This window comes from Penicillium arizonense (assembly GCF_001773325.1).
Source record: "Penicillium arizonense strain CBS 141311 chromosome Unknown PENARI_contig006, whole genome shotgun sequence".
NCBI lineage: Eukaryota > Fungi > Ascomycota > Eurotiomycetes > Eurotiales > Aspergillaceae > Penicillium > Penicillium arizonense.
This window is the reverse complement of record NW_019173283.1, coordinates 144,357-161,909: the sequence shown is the minus strand read 5'-3', so window position 1 is coordinate 161,909 and position 17,553 is coordinate 144,357. Positions and strand designations below refer to the sequence as shown.

The 17,553-nt window shown below is 50.2% G+C and overlaps 9 protein-coding genes across 9 annotated transcripts; 5 read left to right on the top strand and 4 right to left on the bottom strand.

Annotated features, from left to right (window-relative positions):
• Positions 1-396: 396 nt before the first annotated feature.
• Positions 397-2,173, top strand: PENARI_c006G06561 (aminoalcoholphosphotransferase; the record flags this gene model as incomplete). The annotated part of the gene is made up of 7 exons (XM_022630403.1): positions 397-536; positions 745-754; positions 851-1,008; positions 1,065-1,111; positions 1,186-1,281; positions 1,337-2,004; positions 2,060-2,173. The coding sequence occupies 7 exons, from the start codon at positions 397-399 to the stop codon at positions 2,171-2,173; spliced, it is 1,233 nt and encodes a 410-aa protein (XP_022489682.1).
• Positions 2,174-2,695: 522 nt separating this feature from the next.
• On the bottom strand, positions 2,696-3,612 carry PENARI_c006G05911 (uncharacterized protein; the record flags this gene model as incomplete). The annotated part of the gene is made up of 2 exons (XM_022630364.1): positions 2,696-3,115; positions 3,385-3,612. The coding sequence occupies 2 exons, from the start codon at positions 3,610-3,612 to the stop codon at positions 2,696-2,698; spliced, it is 648 nt and encodes a 215-aa protein (XP_022489594.1).
• Positions 3,613-6,352: 2,740 nt separating this feature from the next.
• On the bottom strand, positions 6,353-6,817 carry PENARI_c006G00504 (uncharacterized protein; the record flags this gene model as incomplete). The annotated part of the gene is made up of 2 exons (XM_022630112.1): positions 6,353-6,647; positions 6,750-6,817. The coding sequence occupies 2 exons, from the start codon at positions 6,815-6,817 to the stop codon at positions 6,353-6,355; spliced, it is 363 nt and encodes a 120-aa protein (XP_022489877.1).
• A 264-nt stretch (positions 6,818-7,081) lies between these two features.
• PENARI_c006G02548 (alpha/beta hydrolase) lies at positions 7,082-7,942 on the top strand (the record flags this gene model as incomplete). Its single annotated transcript, XM_022630212.1, has 1 exon — positions 7,082-7,942. The coding sequence occupies one exon, from the start codon at positions 7,082-7,084 to the stop codon at positions 7,940-7,942; it is 861 nt and encodes a 286-aa protein (XP_022489637.1).
• Positions 7,943-8,156: 214 nt separating this feature from the next.
• PENARI_c006G07722 (proteasome regulatory particle lid subunit RPN5) lies at positions 8,157-9,845 on the bottom strand (the record flags this gene model as incomplete). Its single annotated transcript, XM_022630455.1, has 5 exons — positions 8,157-8,759; positions 8,811-9,299; positions 9,354-9,590; positions 9,656-9,712; positions 9,762-9,845. 5 exons carry the CDS (start codon positions 9,843-9,845, stop codon positions 8,157-8,159), a joined length of 1,470 nt encoding a protein of 489 aa, XP_022489791.1.
• Positions 9,846-10,786: 941 nt separating this feature from the next.
• Positions 10,787-12,526, top strand: PENARI_c006G07927 (putative siroheme synthase; the record flags this gene model as incomplete). Its single annotated transcript, XM_022630467.1, has 2 exons — positions 10,787-11,111; positions 11,163-12,526. 2 exons carry the CDS (start codon positions 10,787-10,789, stop codon positions 12,524-12,526), a joined length of 1,689 nt encoding a protein of 562 aa, XP_022489480.1.
• Positions 12,527-12,784: 258 nt separating this feature from the next.
• Positions 12,785-13,315, top strand: PENARI_c006G02131 (uncharacterized protein; the record flags this gene model as incomplete). Its single annotated transcript, XM_022630190.1, has 3 exons — positions 12,785-12,840; positions 12,901-12,982; positions 13,097-13,315. The coding sequence occupies 3 exons, from the start codon at positions 12,785-12,787 to the stop codon at positions 13,313-13,315; spliced, it is 357 nt and encodes a 118-aa protein (XP_022489971.1).
• A 458-nt stretch (positions 13,316-13,773) lies between these two features.
• PENARI_c006G11047 (2-deoxyribose-5-phosphate aldolase) lies at positions 13,774-14,571 on the top strand (the record flags this gene model as incomplete). Its single annotated transcript, XM_022630611.1, has 1 exon — positions 13,774-14,571. One exon carries the CDS (start codon positions 13,774-13,776, stop codon positions 14,569-14,571), a length of 798 nt encoding a protein of 265 aa, XP_022489472.1.
• Positions 14,572-14,940: 369 nt separating this feature from the next.
• On the bottom strand, positions 14,941-16,719 carry PENARI_c006G02303 (putative ribosomal assembly complex component Ipi3; the record flags this gene model as incomplete). The annotated part of the gene is made up of 2 exons (XM_022630202.1): positions 14,941-16,314; positions 16,375-16,719. The coding sequence occupies 2 exons, from the start codon at positions 16,717-16,719 to the stop codon at positions 14,941-14,943; spliced, it is 1,719 nt and encodes a 572-aa protein (XP_022489981.1).
• Between the last annotated feature and the right edge of the window lie 834 nt (positions 16,720-17,553).

Sequence of the window (17,553 nt, the reverse complement as noted above, 5' to 3'; positions counted from 1 at the left end):
CGAGCAAAAGAAGAAAAGAAGAAAAGAAGAAAAGAAGCAGAGTCCCAGCCAAGACCAAGTGGCCTTAAGATCTTCAACATCTCTCTAGTCCAAATCTCCCCGGAGACCCAGTTTTCCGCCAACTTTTTTTGCCGCTTTGTTTTCCTCCCCTTTGCCTTTGTCTACATCTCCAATCCATCGCCACCTGGGCACACCTACTGTGGCCTATTAACCAGCAGTCAAGGTCGAACTTCCTCATCCCCGATCCCATCGCAAATCGCGCGCCTACTACAACCGCAACCCGCAACCACCGCGCGAAATCCATCGAGACGCGCCAATCCTCCCCAATATATGCCTCGAGCGCCTCAACCAAACATCCGATAAACAGCGCGTAGCTAGTACGCGCATCACAGGAGAATGGTGTACATCCGGCAAAAGTACCTCCCAAACCTCCGCAACTACAAGTACGCTGGTGTCGACCACTCGCCTGTCAGTCGGTACATCCTCAAGCCGTTTTATAACAAATGTGTCATCGGATGCTTCCCCATGGAGATGGCGTGAGTATTTCCCTCTCTTAGCCTAGTGCTTTGTTTTGTTTTCTGGGAGAATTGGCCTCGAGCTTGGACTTGGTGCTGGGTCTGGGGTACCTTGAAAAGGACCAGGCACATTGCTCGAAATACCTTTTTTTCCCTCTTCTCTTTCCGATCAGTTTATACAAGCGCCATATGACTGACTTATTTCCGCTCTTTGCTTCGCGCGTTAAAGACCCAATGCCGTAAGTCTTGCCCATGCGACACACATCTCCAGTCCAATCCAAGCCAATGCACCAACTATCAGAATCATGGATCCTAATCTCTTTTCTCTATGGTAGATCACCCTCACTGGATTCATGTTCGTCGTCCTTAATTTCATCACTGTCATGTGGTACAACCCGAATCTCGACACGGATTGTCCGACGTGGGTTTATGTCAGTTGCGCGCTGGGCTTGTTCTTATACCAGACCTTTGATGCTGTAGATGGCATGCAGGCGTATGTGGTTATCTTGCTTGTTGAGGGACTCTTTACTGATTCGGATTGGGGTTTAGACGGAGGACGAGACAGAGTGGACCTCTTGGAGAGCTTTTTGATCACAGTAAGTTTTGCTGGATCTATATCTATATCTATATCCTGTGAATGACCATGGGTGGCTGATTATTTGATTTCCAGGTGTCGACGCATGCAACACCGGACTCGGTGTGCTGATCTTCGCATCGGTGATGAACCTCGGCCAGGGCTGGATGACATTCATCACATTATTCGGATGTAAGCCACTCGTCCGATATATACCAGTCAAGTAAATCCTCTCTGACAAACACAGCAACCATGACCTTCTACGTCCAAACCTGGGATGAATTCTACACGCAAATCCTAACCCTAGGCGTGATCTCCGGTCCTGTCGAAGGCCTCCTGACAATCTGCACCGTGTACGCCTTCACAGCCTACGTAGGCGGCGGCAGTTTCTGGCACCAGCCCATGCTGGAAACATTCGGCATCTCAAAGCCAAGCTTCCTCTCGACGACAGTATACGAAATGCCCTTCACGCAGTGGTACCTAGTTTACGGCGCCTTCGTACTCTTCTTCGCCACCGGCTCGAGCATCATGCATGTAATGCAGGTGCGTCGCGAGCGCGGCCAGGACCCCTTCGCCCCGCTGTATGGTCTGCTGCCCGTGGCTGTTATCTGGACGCTTGTGCCAGCATACCTGTATCTGCAGCCCGCTATCCTGGAGAACTATACCATTCCCTTTGGGCTGTTTGTTAGTCTGGTCAATGCTTACTCTGTCGGTCGGATGATCGTGGGGCATCTCGTTCAGTCGGGGTTCCCTTATCAGAATGTGTTGTTGTACCCGCTTGCTCTGGGAGTTCTTGATAGTGCTGGTGCGCTGGTTGGGTTGTGGGAGACTCCTGTTCTTGGCTATGGTGTGGGCCAAGTGGCTTTTGTTTTCGTTTGTTTGGGTTTCGCTGTTGGTGTTTATGGCAGCTTTGTGGTATGTTCCCTTCCCTTGAATATGCGCGATCTATTGCTGACCTTCTTTCCTTTAGTTCGATGTCATCACTACGATATGTGATTACATTGATATCTGGTGCCTTACCATCAAGTACCCGTTCATTGAGGAGACTGAGCACAAGAACGGTACGGCGAAGAAGACCAAGTAGGGGATGGTGTGGTGCAGTCTGGTGTGTTGTGATTGATACGTGGGTAGAACTAGTTCAACCTCACTCCCCACTATCAATAGCTTCATGCGGGTGGAAGCGGGTATCAACAGTAATCGAAAAGCATGGATAACGATGCCTGGCTAATGACGTTTCCAGTACATAATTTTTGTTTCGGGGTTCGAGTGGCGATTTAGCGATAGAATATGAGAGAAATAATATGTTTATACTCTGTAGAGTGTTGTAAAGAGAGTTGTACTGTAGAAGAGTCGAGCGTATACCAGTCGCGGTATATGCACTAGTCCCAGATAGGGATATCCACACGGGGAACCAGCGATCAATGCAGTGACCACGACTACACAGAGTGATACCGAATGTAGGCCAATACAGGAAAATATTGCACTGTGCTTCATTGCTGCCAAGCTAAGAGGTCAGGTTTCGTAACATCATAATACGTTCAATCATTCTCGTCATAATCATCACTCATAAGGATAGTCTGAAATAAACGATCTGGAATTCGTAATCTCATTGCCGGGCATCGTGGCTTTGGGAGCCGGCTGTGGCTCTAGGCTTGACGAGAGGATCTTCGTCATTTTGCATTTCGACTAGTGGTAAAACGCGAAAGCTTGCTAACCGACAGAAGAGCACAGTGGTCCCATGGTGGGTTAGTAAGGCACTATTATCGCCCAAGTCGCGCATCAGCTTTTCAATGGTTTCACCGCGGCCGGTGAGATGCAGAATGTTCCCGATTGCAGCATGGACTGCAAGGAATGTTGGGTTTGGAGGGCCGAATTGCTTGTAGTCACTATACATCGTGACGATGTTGTCGTGCGGTAGGTGAACATTAAGGATTTTAGTGAAGGACGGGAAGATTTTGAGTCGATAACGGTACGGGGTTGGAGTTGCCTCGAACACGAAGTGAAAAGGCCTAAATTCTTGCCCTACCTGTACATCTTTAGCGATTTCCGACTGTGTTCACGTCCCCTGTCGTCATTGTTGAGACGCGAACGTAGGCTCGGGAAGTATCGAAAGATAGCCCAATCTTGGGAACTCCCAAGGGAAAAAGGATGTGAACACCCTGTAATGTTCTGTGAATTGCCTAGCACTTTGTGATAACGCATTTGTGGTCGTCCCGGTTAGGCACTTCTGGCGCAGCTTATGCTGGTTGCGGGTATATCTGTCCGGAGATTGAAGGTGTGTATGCTTGATAGCACCGGGCGTAGTATACCGCTACCCAGGCTATCAGCTCGCTGTCGGATAGCACCGTCGCCTCGGCACCGAGAAACATTTTCCACAAGATTGTTTCGACCATCATGAGGGAAGTATTTGAAAATGACGTTAAGTTGACTGTTGTGTCCTCCGAATTGCGTGGTTGGTAGTTCTGAAGTGACATATCCAGAGTTGCCTTGGAGTTCAACCAAGGTCGCTAGACAGAACGACATAGCGGAGCTAAGCCTTTCAGGTCTTGACATTTTCAGTAGTAGGTTATTTTCCCACAACTTATGCGGAGTGGCTGGCCAAATAACAAATGATTGGAGAAGATTCTGAGACAAGGAAGAAGCCTTGAAGATGAAGTCGCAGGCAGTAGAAAGTTGTAGAAGAGTCGAGCGACTGCATACCGGTGGGAAAAGTAATGTTTGTAGAAAGAGCTGTAAAGTTTTGTCATTAGGGAGCTGTAGAGAGCTGTAGATAGAGCTGCAAAGATGGTTGTAAAGAGCGTTGCAAAGAGAGTTGCAAATACATTTGCAAAGACAGAGACTTGTAGAGCTGTACAGTTGCAGAGAGTTGTAGAGAGCTGTAGAGAGTTGCAGAGAGTTATAGAAAGAGTCTAGTGACTGCATACCAGTCGCGGAATCACCACTAGGCTCAAACGGGAAGTCTCCACATGGGGAACCAGCAGCTGTCCTGATTACATCAGCGCTTACTTGATAGCTTACCTCATGACACCACCGCTGATTGGTGGGAAGCCTGCCGCCTTCCTGAAAGAGGACACCAAGCGAGGGCACAAACGGGCACAAACCCTACCACCCCCAAACGGGACGCCCGGTCCAAATCCCTTCAAACTTCTCTTGGAAGACCACCTCATCCGCTACACACAAGGCCATCGCCATCAGCGCCATTAATCAACTATCTCGCTGATCGACTTTCACTCGTCAAGATGGTGAGTCCCCCTTTTTTTCGCCCTGATTTCGACCTCCGAGAACAACTCCATCCACATGGGGGGCGACTATCATCGAAAATTTCATCTCCGCTAACATTGCTGTCCTCAGGTTCTCGCGGTCGACCTCCTCAACCCCACGCCCCAGGCTGAGGGCCGTAAGCACAAGCTCAAGGTATGAAACAACCGATCTCCGATGGCGATATGTGGAGGAAAGATGAAAAGCCGACCGAGATGGAAACCTGCACTGGAGACCTGGGACATCGAAGCTCTCCGAGCAGAATGGACGAAGGAAAACAACAGGACATCGGATATCGGATGTGAACATGGAAAATGATGGGAACAAATGGCTGATTCTTCGACTCGCCCAACAGACCCTTGTGCCCCAGCCCCGCTCCTTCTTCATGGACGTCAAGTGCCCCGGTTGCTTCACCATCACCACCGTCTTCTCGCACGCCCAGACCGTCGTCATCTGTGCCGGTTGCTCGACCGTCCTCTGCCAGCCCACCGGTGGCAAGGCCCGTCTGACCGAGGGCTGCTCTTTCCGCCGCAAGTAAACGAGAAACGAATGAAAAACTTTTTTTTCTTGTTATGTTCCGGTTGAAACGTCAAAGAGAATTAGCATGGAGAAATTAGGATGAAAATACCAATCCCGGGGTTGCCCTCTTCTTACCTCTTCTTTTTTTTTGATCCGGCTTTGGAGAGTTCCTACTTCTTTTAACCCGTCTTCCGGTCCCGGGCTTCAAAATGTCACATACCAAACTACCCTTTTTCAATATCACCCTTGCCCCTACGAAAAAATGGATGGAATATTCTCTTTACAATTTCTTCGACTGGTTGGTTTGGGAGATGCAGATGATGTGATATGGTCCTTCGTATCTACATCTTCCTGCATCTTTGAGAAAGTCAAATTTGAATGTGGCCTCTGGGACCCTTTGCTCATCCGACCGTTTCCTTGCTCTTTTCTTTTTGCCTTTTCACGGTGATGATTCTAATATCTCAGCGTTGGATTCTTGTGTTTCTATGCATTGATGACGGATAGAAGATGGAATGACCCGCCTCCCAGCGACAACAGCAAAAAAGCATTCGACCAAAAAAAAAAGCAACAGCATTCTGCTCAGGGAGTTCCGGATATCTGGCACAAAAAGGCACCAGGCTCTTTTGCTTGACTTTGTGCTATGTTTGATGTTTTGATTTTCTGGTTTCTTGTGTTTTAAATGTATCTGCGACTTGTACAAAAAGGTTCTTAACTCAATTTAAGAGTTGCACCTTAGTATATGGCCTGTAGCTTCGAGTTTGTAGACCTCGAACCCCTCTTATGTAGTTTACATGTACAGATATCCTCGATGATATCCAGGCCCATTTGAGATCTAGAATCATCGCTGCCTGCAAGTAAGCTAACGTTAACTTAAGTCATATGTCTTACATGTAGGTCTATCTTCTCCGCTCAATGTAATAATTGTATGAGTTTATGGCCACCCTCCGCCCTCCACCATCTAGACTTGGCGACCACAGTTGATCCTGTGGAGACACACCACTCCGATCGTGTGCTACCTTCCGCTGCAGCAAACGTCAGGTCTAACATTCCCATTTGGGAACTAGCTAACTTATCCATGACATCATGTCTGCTTTTCCGATGGTGGAAATTACATCAGGGTACATTTGCAGATGGAATAGCCTAGAATAATGACAGTTGTCGTAGCAAACTGCTCCTATTCAGTACTTTTGACAGGTGAGCTACATGTAAGTGCATTGTCCATCGGTAGGGCCGAAGTTCCTATTTCCAGAGACCTTGTACTCACGAATATAAACTGAAGTCCGTGCACGCACATCTACATCCCATTGTATAACTTATACATAACACAGTCAAAAGAGAAGAAACACCTCAGGTAGTTTCAAATAGATCGGATAATAGACACAGGTAGTGTAGGGTATTGTATGTACATCCACCCCAAAACAGAAGACCAACCCGATGCCTACCCAAAAAAAGAAAAAGCACAGGAAGTATTGAAACAAGAAAAGCACTAGTCAGACCCGGCCATAATCTTTGTCTTGGCCTTAATATCCTCACCAAAATCAGCAGGGTTCGCCGGATCTCCGCCAGTCAACATAGCCAGCTTGCCGGTAGTATCGCCGGTAAGCATTGCAGCGAAACCATTTCGGCCGATGACCTCCTGCACAGCGTCTCGGGATGCCTTGTCGCCTGCGTAGAACTTGGCGGGGTCAACTCCCTTCAGTTGGTTGTGGGTGTTCCGGATGAAGTCGTAGATGAAGAAGATTGTTGGATGGTCGGGGTATTGGGGGTGGGCTTCGAAGGTGCTAGGTAATTGTTAGAGGATGTTTATAGTATCAGTCTTTGGTTAAGGTTGAAAGGATCTTGTATGGTGGGGTTGGTGGTTGGTATTGGGAGGGGAAACATACCTGAGGCAGTCCTTCATCTGGGCATCGAGGGTCTCGATGTTCTTGTTACCTGTGAGTGACTCAGACATGATGGGCAAGGCAGGGATTTCGAGTGTAAAGAAGGCAAGTAGTGAAGTAATAAAGTAGGGGGTGTTTGGATGTTTGTTGATTCAGGCAGTATTTCCTATCGCGGACTCCGCCTGCTTATCTCTTATCAAAATAGAAAAAGAGTCAACTCCTTCTCCGATCTCTCCCCAATGTATAAAAGAGCCCTCTCACCCAAGGTTCTTCACTCCCACTCCCCAAGTACCCTCCCACTCAAGACTCCCTCCATCCACCACCCCCTATCAACAATGGCACCCAACCCCACCACCCAACGCCAACCCCTAAAACTGCTCATGCTGCACGGCTACACGCAGTCAGGCCCCCTCTTCCACGCCAAAAGCCGCGCTTTAACAAAACACATCCAAAAAGCTTTTCCCCTGCATGATGTCAGCACAAGCTACCCAACAGCCCCCCTCCGCCTCCTCCCAGCCGACATCCCTGGCTACGAGCCCTCAGAAACAAGCGCCGAAACCTCCTCAATCGAAGCCTACGGCTGGTGGCGCCGCTCCAACACCGCCAATCCACCCTTATACACAGGCATTGAGGAAGGACTCGCCACAGTAGCGCGCACACTATCCGAAGAAGGACCCTTCGACGGCGTGATTGGGTTCTCGCAGGGCGCCGCGCTGGCGGCGATGGTTGCGGCGTTGCTGGAGCCCGGAAGGAAGGCGAGCTTTGAGCATTTTGAGAAAATTACTGGCGAAGGGGGTGTGGCGGGTATGCCGTTCCCTGAGTCGTTTGGGGCCGGAGCTGGGTTTCAGCATCCGCCGCTTAAGTTTGCGGTTTGTTATTCGGGTTTCAGGGCGCCTGGGGCAAGATATCGTGGGTTCTTTGAGGAGCCCGCTATTAGGACGCCGGTTTTGCATGTGCTTGGGAGTTTGGATGCTGTTGTTGAGGAAGGGAGGAGCCGGGCTTTGATTGAGGCTTGTGTTGGTGAGCCGGAGAAGGAGGGTTTGGTTGTTTGGCATCCTGGTGGTCACTTTTTGCCTAGTCAGCGGCCTTATTTGGATGCTGCTGTTAAGTTCATTCGGGAGTATGTTGGGCCGGAGGATTCTAAGAAGGGGAAGGTTGAGGAGGTGGATGTCAATGATATGGATATGCCGTTTTGAGGGTTGGGATTTATACTAGATTAGACTAGATTTGTATAGATGTCCAGATTTCTCAATTGACGAGTCAACGAGTTGACGACTGTTACTGTCTTATTACTGCTACGATGTATGTACTGTTGAATGTGGTAAAGGTCAATGTATGGCTTCATATCTCACGTCTACCGGCGAATTATATTACACGCGGTGGCATTCTTCAAATCTGACACATTTCCAATCAATGAGCCTTGCCCATGTCACTGCGAGTAGGCTGGATACGGGCCATCATCTCCTCCTTGGTGATCAAATGATCAATGCGTTCAAGCAGACCCAGCAGGCTCTTCATGTCGCTGCTCCACTCGTTCAGAACATCATCAGCATCACGGGGCTTGGCGAAGTTGACCAACCGCGCGGGGCGGTCGATCTTGGCGTAGATGGTCTTCGACGTGACCAGGTCGCTGATGTACTTCTCGGTCTCTTCCTCGGTCAGGTCCAAAAGCTGGGTCAGGCGGCCCATCTGGATACGAGTATAGTACTTGGCAACCACACGGACATTGTGTTCAATGACCCGTTTCCGTAGATCTTGCCACCTCCGGTGAGCTTGGTCCTCGGTGGTCTGCTTGGCCTCAGCGTCGAAGACGTCGGTGTTGCACAGGTGAGGGCCAAACTGCTCGGCAACCATGGGCCAGCGCATCAGCTCGGGGATGGTAAAGAGCTTCACCAGGCGGGCTTCCTCGGGGACTTGCGACAGTCGCGAGTCTTGCTTGATGCGGTGCAGGAGGTCGGACTGTTCATTATCGTAGGGAGAGAGGACAACGTAGTAGACTATGCGGGCGAGTGACTATATTCAGGTTAGTGCTTATCAAAGAAAAGTAGATGCGGGTTCACGTACGGCACGCAGGTGCTCTGGGTTGTTTTCGACAGCCTCTGTGTCCAAAACCTCCCGGTAGTTCTTGCAAACTTCGAGGTAGTTGTAATCATGGTTGGCCAAGGTGATCTGCTGTTCGAAGTAACGAAGCTTGAGATCTGTCACATCGTCATCAACCTCCATAGGAGGCTCATCGGGCCCACGGGTCTTCTCCTTCTCCTCAGCCTCCTTCTTGAGCTTCTCAATTTCCTCGGCGGACTTCTTGGGCTTGCGGTTGAAGTAGCGCTTGTTGATCTTGCGGCTGAGAATCTGGGCCTGGGTCCAGTCTCCACGCTCAATGCACAAAGAGACCTGCTCCAAGATGAATTCTGTCTTTTCCCGTCTCGTCATCGATCCAAATGTCTCCACTTGCAGCTCACACAGGATGTCTGCTGCCGAGTTGAGGTCTCCTTGGGTCTTTTTGATATTCGAAAGGATGCGTGTGACGCGGGCTCGCTCTACTTCAACGAAGATCTTCGACAGCCATTAGCAAAAAATCCCGTCAGTCGCTAAGGATCCTCAGCCTACCTTTCCCTCGGTCACTGTCCGCAGAGTCTCAATCACAGACATCTTGACCTCCATGCTCGGTGTCTCCTCCAAGAATCCCATCACCGTCTGCACCATCTTCGTTGTGGCCTGCTTGAGTTGGGCATGTTTCTTGGATAGGAGGAGCACTTGGTCGTTGAGAAGGTTCCAGTCGCCGGCATTCTTGCTGATGGTAACAATGGCAATCAGGAGTCGCGATGTGGTGGCAAGATCAGATGCCTAGATAAGAGAGCCTCGGTTAGCCTGTGTTGCAGCGGTGAAGGTGATGGAGTTCGGCGTCATACCTGTCTCGATTGCTTCTCCAAACCCAACAGCTTATCGATCGCTCCCTGGACATCAGTCTAATGACACGTTAGCATCGGGCTTTACGATGGCATTTTTCAAAATCACCTTAGCAAGACCTTCAGCCTCTGGGATGAGCTTGTCGGCATCCTTGGTGAAGTCCTTCTCGGGCTTCAAGAGGCCGCCGGACATGATGACGATTTTGAGGATTTAGTGGTCGATTCGAAAGAGGTCAAAGTCAAAAGCGGTAGGGATTTATGTTATTCTCGTTCTGTGCGCAGAGCGGAGTGAGATTCGTGGAATGGCAGACTTGATGGAGGTGATGCTGTAGCTCCGATGTTGCGCCCTTACGAGCTGGAAGCTCCGGTGCACGTGACCCAACATCAGTTTCGAAGATTCTATAGTCACGGAGTACCCTTTGACTTATCATCTTAATAACTGGATCGAATTGGAGCCAATTAAAATATGAACATGATAAGTATGATTGTTTCTAGGGGAGTGAGGTAGTAAATTACCACTTAGCTATATAGATAGATGTATGTATACTCACATATATGCCACCCAGTCGTATATGCTTAGGCGTCTATTATCCACGGAAGATAGACACCTATCACCACCGTCCTATAATATCAGAGACTATACTCCAGACTAAACACCTGAATAGCCCAATGCAGAAGTGAAGACGATCAACTGGGCGAACCCCGGGCCCATTACCTAAGCAAGCACGCAATTGCCTTTAACCGCATTGAGCCACGAAGATGTATAGAAAAAAAAGAGGATATAGACGTGAGTCACCTGATAGACATTCCGGGATTGATATTGTGTGTCTAGAGTCAATTCTTGACTTGTGTACACTCTCCTTTGATCGCATTTTGCCCAATCGAATTTGCAATATCGAGGGTCCTTATCGTTATCACCAATCGCAGCAGGCCTCTTACTCATTCTTTCTCCGCGGAAGTGTGGCAAGTCAAGGTGATTGTGATTATTCTATATAGACCAAAGGTCTCCAGGGAGTCTTGCACACTCGAAACTAAATCCTGAGTGTGCCTTTGACTGCAAATCCGAAAGCGTCTATCTATCCATCAAAAAGGTTATTTGGAGGGGCATCGCGCTTCGTCCCGCCATACTTCACCATGAAGGACGCATCATGCAACGCAGGTTCTCCCGCGCCATTGATGGCAGCGTGGGATACCGACTTGCAAGTGCACTTAATCGTGGGTTCTAACCCTCTTGCTGCTGCGAGATGTGCGAAAGCCCTTGAAGTCGGCGCGCAACCGATCATTATTGCGCCGGAGACTGTGGACATGCATTACACTCTATCTGAGCAAATTTCCAAGGGCTCTGCTCAATGGGTGCGTCGTGAGTTCCAAGATACTGACTTGACCACCTTGGGAAGAGAAGAGGTCGACCACGTTGTGGACTTGGTCTTTGTCACCTTAAGTGGAAGTAACCCGCTGAGTATGTTCTCCCTGTATAACTCTCAACATGCCCATACTCATTGGTTTATAGGCTCCCACATCTCGAAGCTCTGCCGGCGTCTAAGAATCCCTGTCAATGTGTCAGATGCTCCCGAACTCTGCTCATTCACCCTGCTCTCCACCTACTCGGATGGACCCCTCCATATTGGAATCACAACCTCAGGTCGTGGCTGCAAGCTTGCATCCCGCCTGCGGAGGGAGATTGCTGCTTTCCTACCACAGAACCTCGGCACGGCCATTGACAGAATAGGTGCCGTGCGCAGGCGGCTGTGGGAAGAAGACAACGCGGCCGGGTCAGGTGGTGCCACATATGAGGGAGAAGACGACGATACAACAGGTCAAAACCACACTTTCAACACTTTGGTTACAGAGGGAGACGCCGCAGCAGCGAAAACGAGGAGAATGCGCTGGCTGTCACAGATCTGTGAATACTGGCCTCTGCGAAAGCTCGTCTCTATCACCGATGCCGACATGGATGCCATCCTGGAGGCCTATTCGTCTGGAAAGGAGAATGTGCAAGACACAAATGGCATCGAAACTCCTTCAAGGAAAGGAAAAATCGTTCTCGCTGGCTCGGGTCCCGGTCACCCAGACTTGCTCACACGCGCCACGTATCACGCAATCCACAAGGCCGATATCATCCTCGCAGACAAGCTCGTCCCCGCACCGGTGCTGGATCTGATCCCCCGTCGAACAGAAGTGCACATTGCACGCAAGTTCCCCGGCAACGCAGACCAAGCCCAAGAGGAGTTCCTGCAGATGGGTCTTGCAGCTTTGCAAAAGGGACGCCAGGTCCTTCGCTTGAAGCAAGGAGACCCTTATCTGTACGGCCGTGGAGCAGAAGAGTTCGAGTTCTTCAGGAAAGAAGGATATTCACCTCTCGTGTTGCCTGGTATCACCAGTGCCATGAGCGCATCTCTCTTCGCTGATATCCCCGCTACCCACCGCGGCGTCTCCGACCAGGTCCTCGTATGCACGGGAACTGGCAGAAAGGGTGCAGCTCCAAACCCCCCTACCTACGTACTTACCCAGACAGTGGTGTTCCTGATGGCTCTCCACCGTCTCTCTGCTCTCGTAGAGTCTCTCACCACCTTCCCGGATGATGCTGGTTCTCAATCGCGCATTCTCTGGCCTAAGGAGACACCCTGCGCGATTGTTGAGCGCGCATCATGCCCAGACCAACGCGTCATTCGCTCGACCCTCGAGCATGTCTGCTTGGCATTTGAAGAGGCAGGATCGCGACCACCGGGTTTGCTGGTGGTTGGAGCCAGTTGTCACGTATTGCATAATCCTCAAGGCCAAAAATGGGTAATTGAGGAAGGATTCCATGGACTGGATGACCTGCGCAGCGAAGTGGACGCGGTTGCAGTGTCAGGGGAAGTAGAGAAGCAGTGATTTCACCCACGATATTATGATTTCCAAGCGATGGAGCTGCTGCATATGTAAATAGATAAGCATTCAGATACCCCCAAGATATGAAATAGACGTGATTCTTGAAAATATATATATGTTCTGGTAGTGAAAGAGGTTTGGCGTACTGCGTGAAAGAGTAGGGCCGACTGTCAATATATATAGTGGAGCCCGGCCCGGCCTTGCTGATCACTCCACCTCATTCGCATCTTCAATTCTGACAACCACCTTTACCCATCAACAATGTCGAACAGACCCGCAAAGCCCGTCTATTTCTCAAACGGGGAGGTCCTCGAGACGTAAATATTTCCTTTCCTCTACAAATACAGACCAGAACCCGCTGACCGGTGCACACACAGCCCCCCAATCTCTGTGCGGCTCACTCGCTTCATGGAGAGCATTTACTTCTTCTTCGGCCTATACTTCACTAGTCTGCTCGCGGTATGTGTTTCTATTGTGCAACGATTGATTTCCCGCTTATTTTCCGCTTCATTTCTCCCTCCTATCTTTCTCGCGCAATCGGATTAGGCTGACATGAAACCCATCCATATCCAGCTCGACTCGTACAAAGCCGCTGAGGAATCTGCATTCAACATCAACCGTCCAAGCAACAGATATACTACCCGTTCCCGCTGGGGAGGTAGCTCCTCGTATGGACCTGGAGGAGGTGGAGGTGGAGGTGGTGGTGGTGGCGGCGGTGGTCCGGGATCAGGTCCGAGGCGCGTGGGACGTGTGGACGATGTTCGCGGACCAGAGTGTGGAAGCTGTCGATAGATCGATGGGCTTGCAACAATACTGCTGCATAAAATCAATGTAGGAAGGGTATGAGAAGGGATGTATGTGCGAGGGAAGGGCAGCCTCATGTTGATTGTGGTCTAGACAACCGTTTTCTTAGGTGGAGATTCATCTATCATATGCAATGCTTGCTGCAATGCATTGGAGATTAAAGGGAATCATATCCTTGCCTCGAGTACTCCATAAATATACATGAGTAACGGGACGTTGTGTCCATTGACCACCTACTTAGTATAGTAAACAGAGCATCAAACACCCGCCACACCGCCTCTCATCGTGTCAAGATATCACGGGGCGTCATCATGAGATGTTTAGTACACACGTGACATCCCCTCGTCTAGAAGAGGGGAAAAGTGAACTAAATCCCACTTACTGCGTGGGTTACTCTCCAATACAGACACCCGTGAACTCCATTGACAACATTGACACCACCCAAAATGAGCGCCATACCAGCAACAGACACCGAATGGGCGGAAAAGATATCAAACATGAAAAAGCACCGCCCAGAACGAAATCTCTCCCAACCATCAATACCCTTTTCAATCAACCGCACAATAGACCACACCCTCCTCACAACTCCAATCGACGTCTCCCAAATCGACACCCTCTGCCAAGAAGCCCTAGACCAAGACTTCGCCTCCGTCTGTGTACGACTCGAGCATGTCGCACGCGCAGCGGCACATCTTAAAGACTCAAACACAGTAGTAGCATGTGTGGTAGCCTTCCCAGAAGGGACGCACGAAACAGTGGAGAAAGTCCGCGAAGCAAAAGAAGCCGTAACCTACGGCGCTCGCGAACTGGACATGGTGATCCGCTACCAACTACTGAAAGAAGGCCGGTACACGGAAGTCTACGATGACATCCTAGCCGTGCGCAAGGCGGCGCCCTCGCCGATTGTGTTGAAGGCTATTCTTGAAGCGTCGCTGTTGGATGAGGAGCAGTTGATTGATGCGGCGATTGTGGCCTGTATGGCCGGGGCGGATTTCATTAAGACTAGTACTGGGTGGAATGGGGGTGCTACTCTTCAGCACGTGGCGCTTATGCGCATTGCGGCTGATATGTGTGGACGGCCTTGTATGATTAAGGCTAGTGGGGGATTGAGGACTGCTGATGATGTTGTGAAGATGTTGAAGGCGGGTGCGCATCGGATTGGGACTAGTTCCGGGGTTAAGATTATGCATGAGGTTAATGAGGGTGAGGTTTTGGAGCAGGGGGCTAGTCATGCTACTTATTGAGTTGTTTACCCCAGATTGTGGAGTGTGGAGGTGGTGGGGATGGGTTTATAGTTGGTGCACAATGGCATTGATCTTATTTTGCTTTGGCTGTGTAGATTGTAGGGAAGTGTGATGTGTTCCTAGGTAGTTATATGTCTTGATGTAGACGTAGTGATCTATACATCGATGGGCTCGTAACCGCATATTTGATTAGCTACAAGACTGAATGGTTATTGTCCAAGGCACAGAAAAAGGTCGTGTATTTGAATTGCACTCATTCATGACATGTACGTAGCATCTTTGTTACTTGCCTGAAGCCAAGATGATATATTTACTAAACACCGCGCCGATCCTGCAAATCATGCCAACTAAATTACCAAGGCCGAACTTTTATTCATCACTCTGATCATCCGAGTCACTGGTCAAAGCGCCATCGTCGATCTCCATCTTCTTCATAGCCGCATCACCATTGCGGCCCTTCTTCTCTGCAGCGAGCCATGCTTCCCGTCTCTTAGTCGCGTGCTCCTGCTTCCTTGCTTGGCGCACGACCTTGTCTTGCTGGGCAGCCTCCTGCTTCTCATGGAGCTCGTTGATGTAATCTTGCAGACTAGCAAGGTCCGAGCGTAACTTGACGACCTCATCGTCTGCACTATGGCGAGCTGACTCATTCACTGCAACCTTCTTCTTGAGCACGGACACCTCGCTTTCAAGCTCGGTGACTTGCAAATCGCGAGTTGCTGCGTCCTCGGCGCTTTCACTGGCGACTGGAGTGCTTGAGGAGACGCGGATAACCTCCGCGCCACCGGGCTGGCGAAATGCTGCCAGCTCGGCGAGACCGTCTTCAATCATGGAATCAGGGAAGAAGGCGTGGGTGAGCGCCTGGGAGAACTGGGTTTGTTTGCGAGATCGGGATTTAGTGGGTGCGATAATGTGGGTGTGGAACATGTACTCTGCTGGCACGGCTCCAGGGGCATGCGTCGGGGCCGAGAGTCCATTGTCATGGCGCGGCTTGACAATGGTATGCGCGGTTCGCTTCAAGTCTGACGAAGGGTGGGGGATGCCACCTGGGGGAAGCATAACAAGGTTTGTGATCGGGTGTGTGTAGTCGGCAACCGATGAGGCATACTTGTGCCGCGCGATGTTCCATGATAGCACCTTGCCGCTCTCGTGGCCGGAGAGTAGTGTGGTGCCGTCATATGTAAGGGAGAGTGTCTTAACTGAGCCGGACTCGGCTGAAGGAGGAAGCCATCTGTCTTCTGCCGATACCTGCACGGGTGTAGATTGCACAGATGGATCGTGAAGAGGATGCTGCACAGACTGGCCCCGGTAAAAGTCTACTGATTGCACGCTGCCGTCTTCATATCCAACATAAAATGCGCGGTCAACGGGGTCCAGAGCCACAGATGTCGCGGAGAGAGGCAGGAGGAAGGTTCTCATCGCACGACCAGTCTGGTAGTCCCATGCAATTGCGGTGTTATCCTTTGCAGTTGAAATCACAATGTTGTGTCGGCCATTGCTATGTCCTACAGCAAGGGAGGTGATAGCTGCGCGGTGGTTGGAGAAGGTTCGGATAGGCGAGTTCGTGGGTTGACGACTGGCGCTAAGAGCGGGCTTTGAGAATGACAGAATGCTAGGCAAGGACCAGACATGTACACTGGCATCAGCCGATCCGGAGAGAATAAAGTTGGACGTAGGGTCGACAACGAGTGAGGTCACTGGTTGCAGATGGGAAGCTGTCGAGGCCACTTGACGACCTGTGCATGTCTAGAAAAAGCAGTCAGACGCATGATGCATGGCGGAGTGAATCAATCGGATCAAGCATACCTCCCATAGGATCAATCGGCCACCCTCGGTGCCCAGAACCAAGACATCACCATACTTGCCCCCCGCAACAGCAATGCTGCGGATACGCTCCGGAAATGGAACAATGGCCTCTTGGTTACCCTTTTCACGGCTGTACACGTGCACCACAGCTTTGTCAGCTTGGGCCGTGAAAATATGCGAGGGGCTGACAGCCAGACAGTTGGTCGCGGTCGAGCTCTTCTTGAAAGTCGATCGCAGTATGGACGAAGGCTGCAATTCGTGGACGCAGATCCCTACATCTCTGAGCGAGGCTGTCGGAGATTTGGCGGATGACAGCACCGACGCCACAAATGATTCGGAAAGCATGAGGAATTCTAAATTGTAGACTGAGGCTGTAGGGGAGTTTCAAGTTGCCTTCCAGCCGAGCTTTTTTTTCTAATCGATAACGGGATGTTTGCACTGTTTGACCACGATCTATACGGAGTACAGGTGTGATGTATCTACTGTAGACACTTTGGGTTCTGCTAATGCAACCTTCTGAGATTTCTCCGATATCAAATCGAACGCTAATAACGCTAATGTAGCCAATGTTTCATCTGCTAATGAGCCGTCCTTGCAAGAGCCGAAAGCTGGACCTATCATCCTTAGTCAGCTGTACAGCCCTAGAAGTCATATCAGCAGTTGAGCTATCAACTTGCCTCTACTCCGTATCAACCAAAGTGATTCGGTCTGTCAGCTTATTATCGCCACCCAGAATGAAAGCCTGACGAATGCTAGCCTGGTTCAAGCATTTATACCCAAGCTCTATATGGACAATAACATTGGTATGAACTAGGTGACTGCAAGGGATAAACCCCAATGAGAAGAAGGGATGGATTGCCGTTGCAACGAGACACAACATCCAATGAAGACCCACTTCGGTACACCCTCTGGCCGATCCTGTTGCCCTTCTCAAGGGACTTGATTCGCCCCGGCTCCCTTTGCCACCTCCCGCATCCCATTTGTCTCATTCCTAGTGCCTACCGGACATCTAGCTATGACGAGATTTGGTGACGGATGAGGGTCTTTCCACGTTGACGGGCTCCTGCAGGACCACAGATCGAACTCTGGAACCAATGATTGTCCGTTCCTCGCTGGTTTCTCATCTTTCTTTGGTATGCAAGGACGACGCGACATTCTCACTATTATTACCCTGGCCCG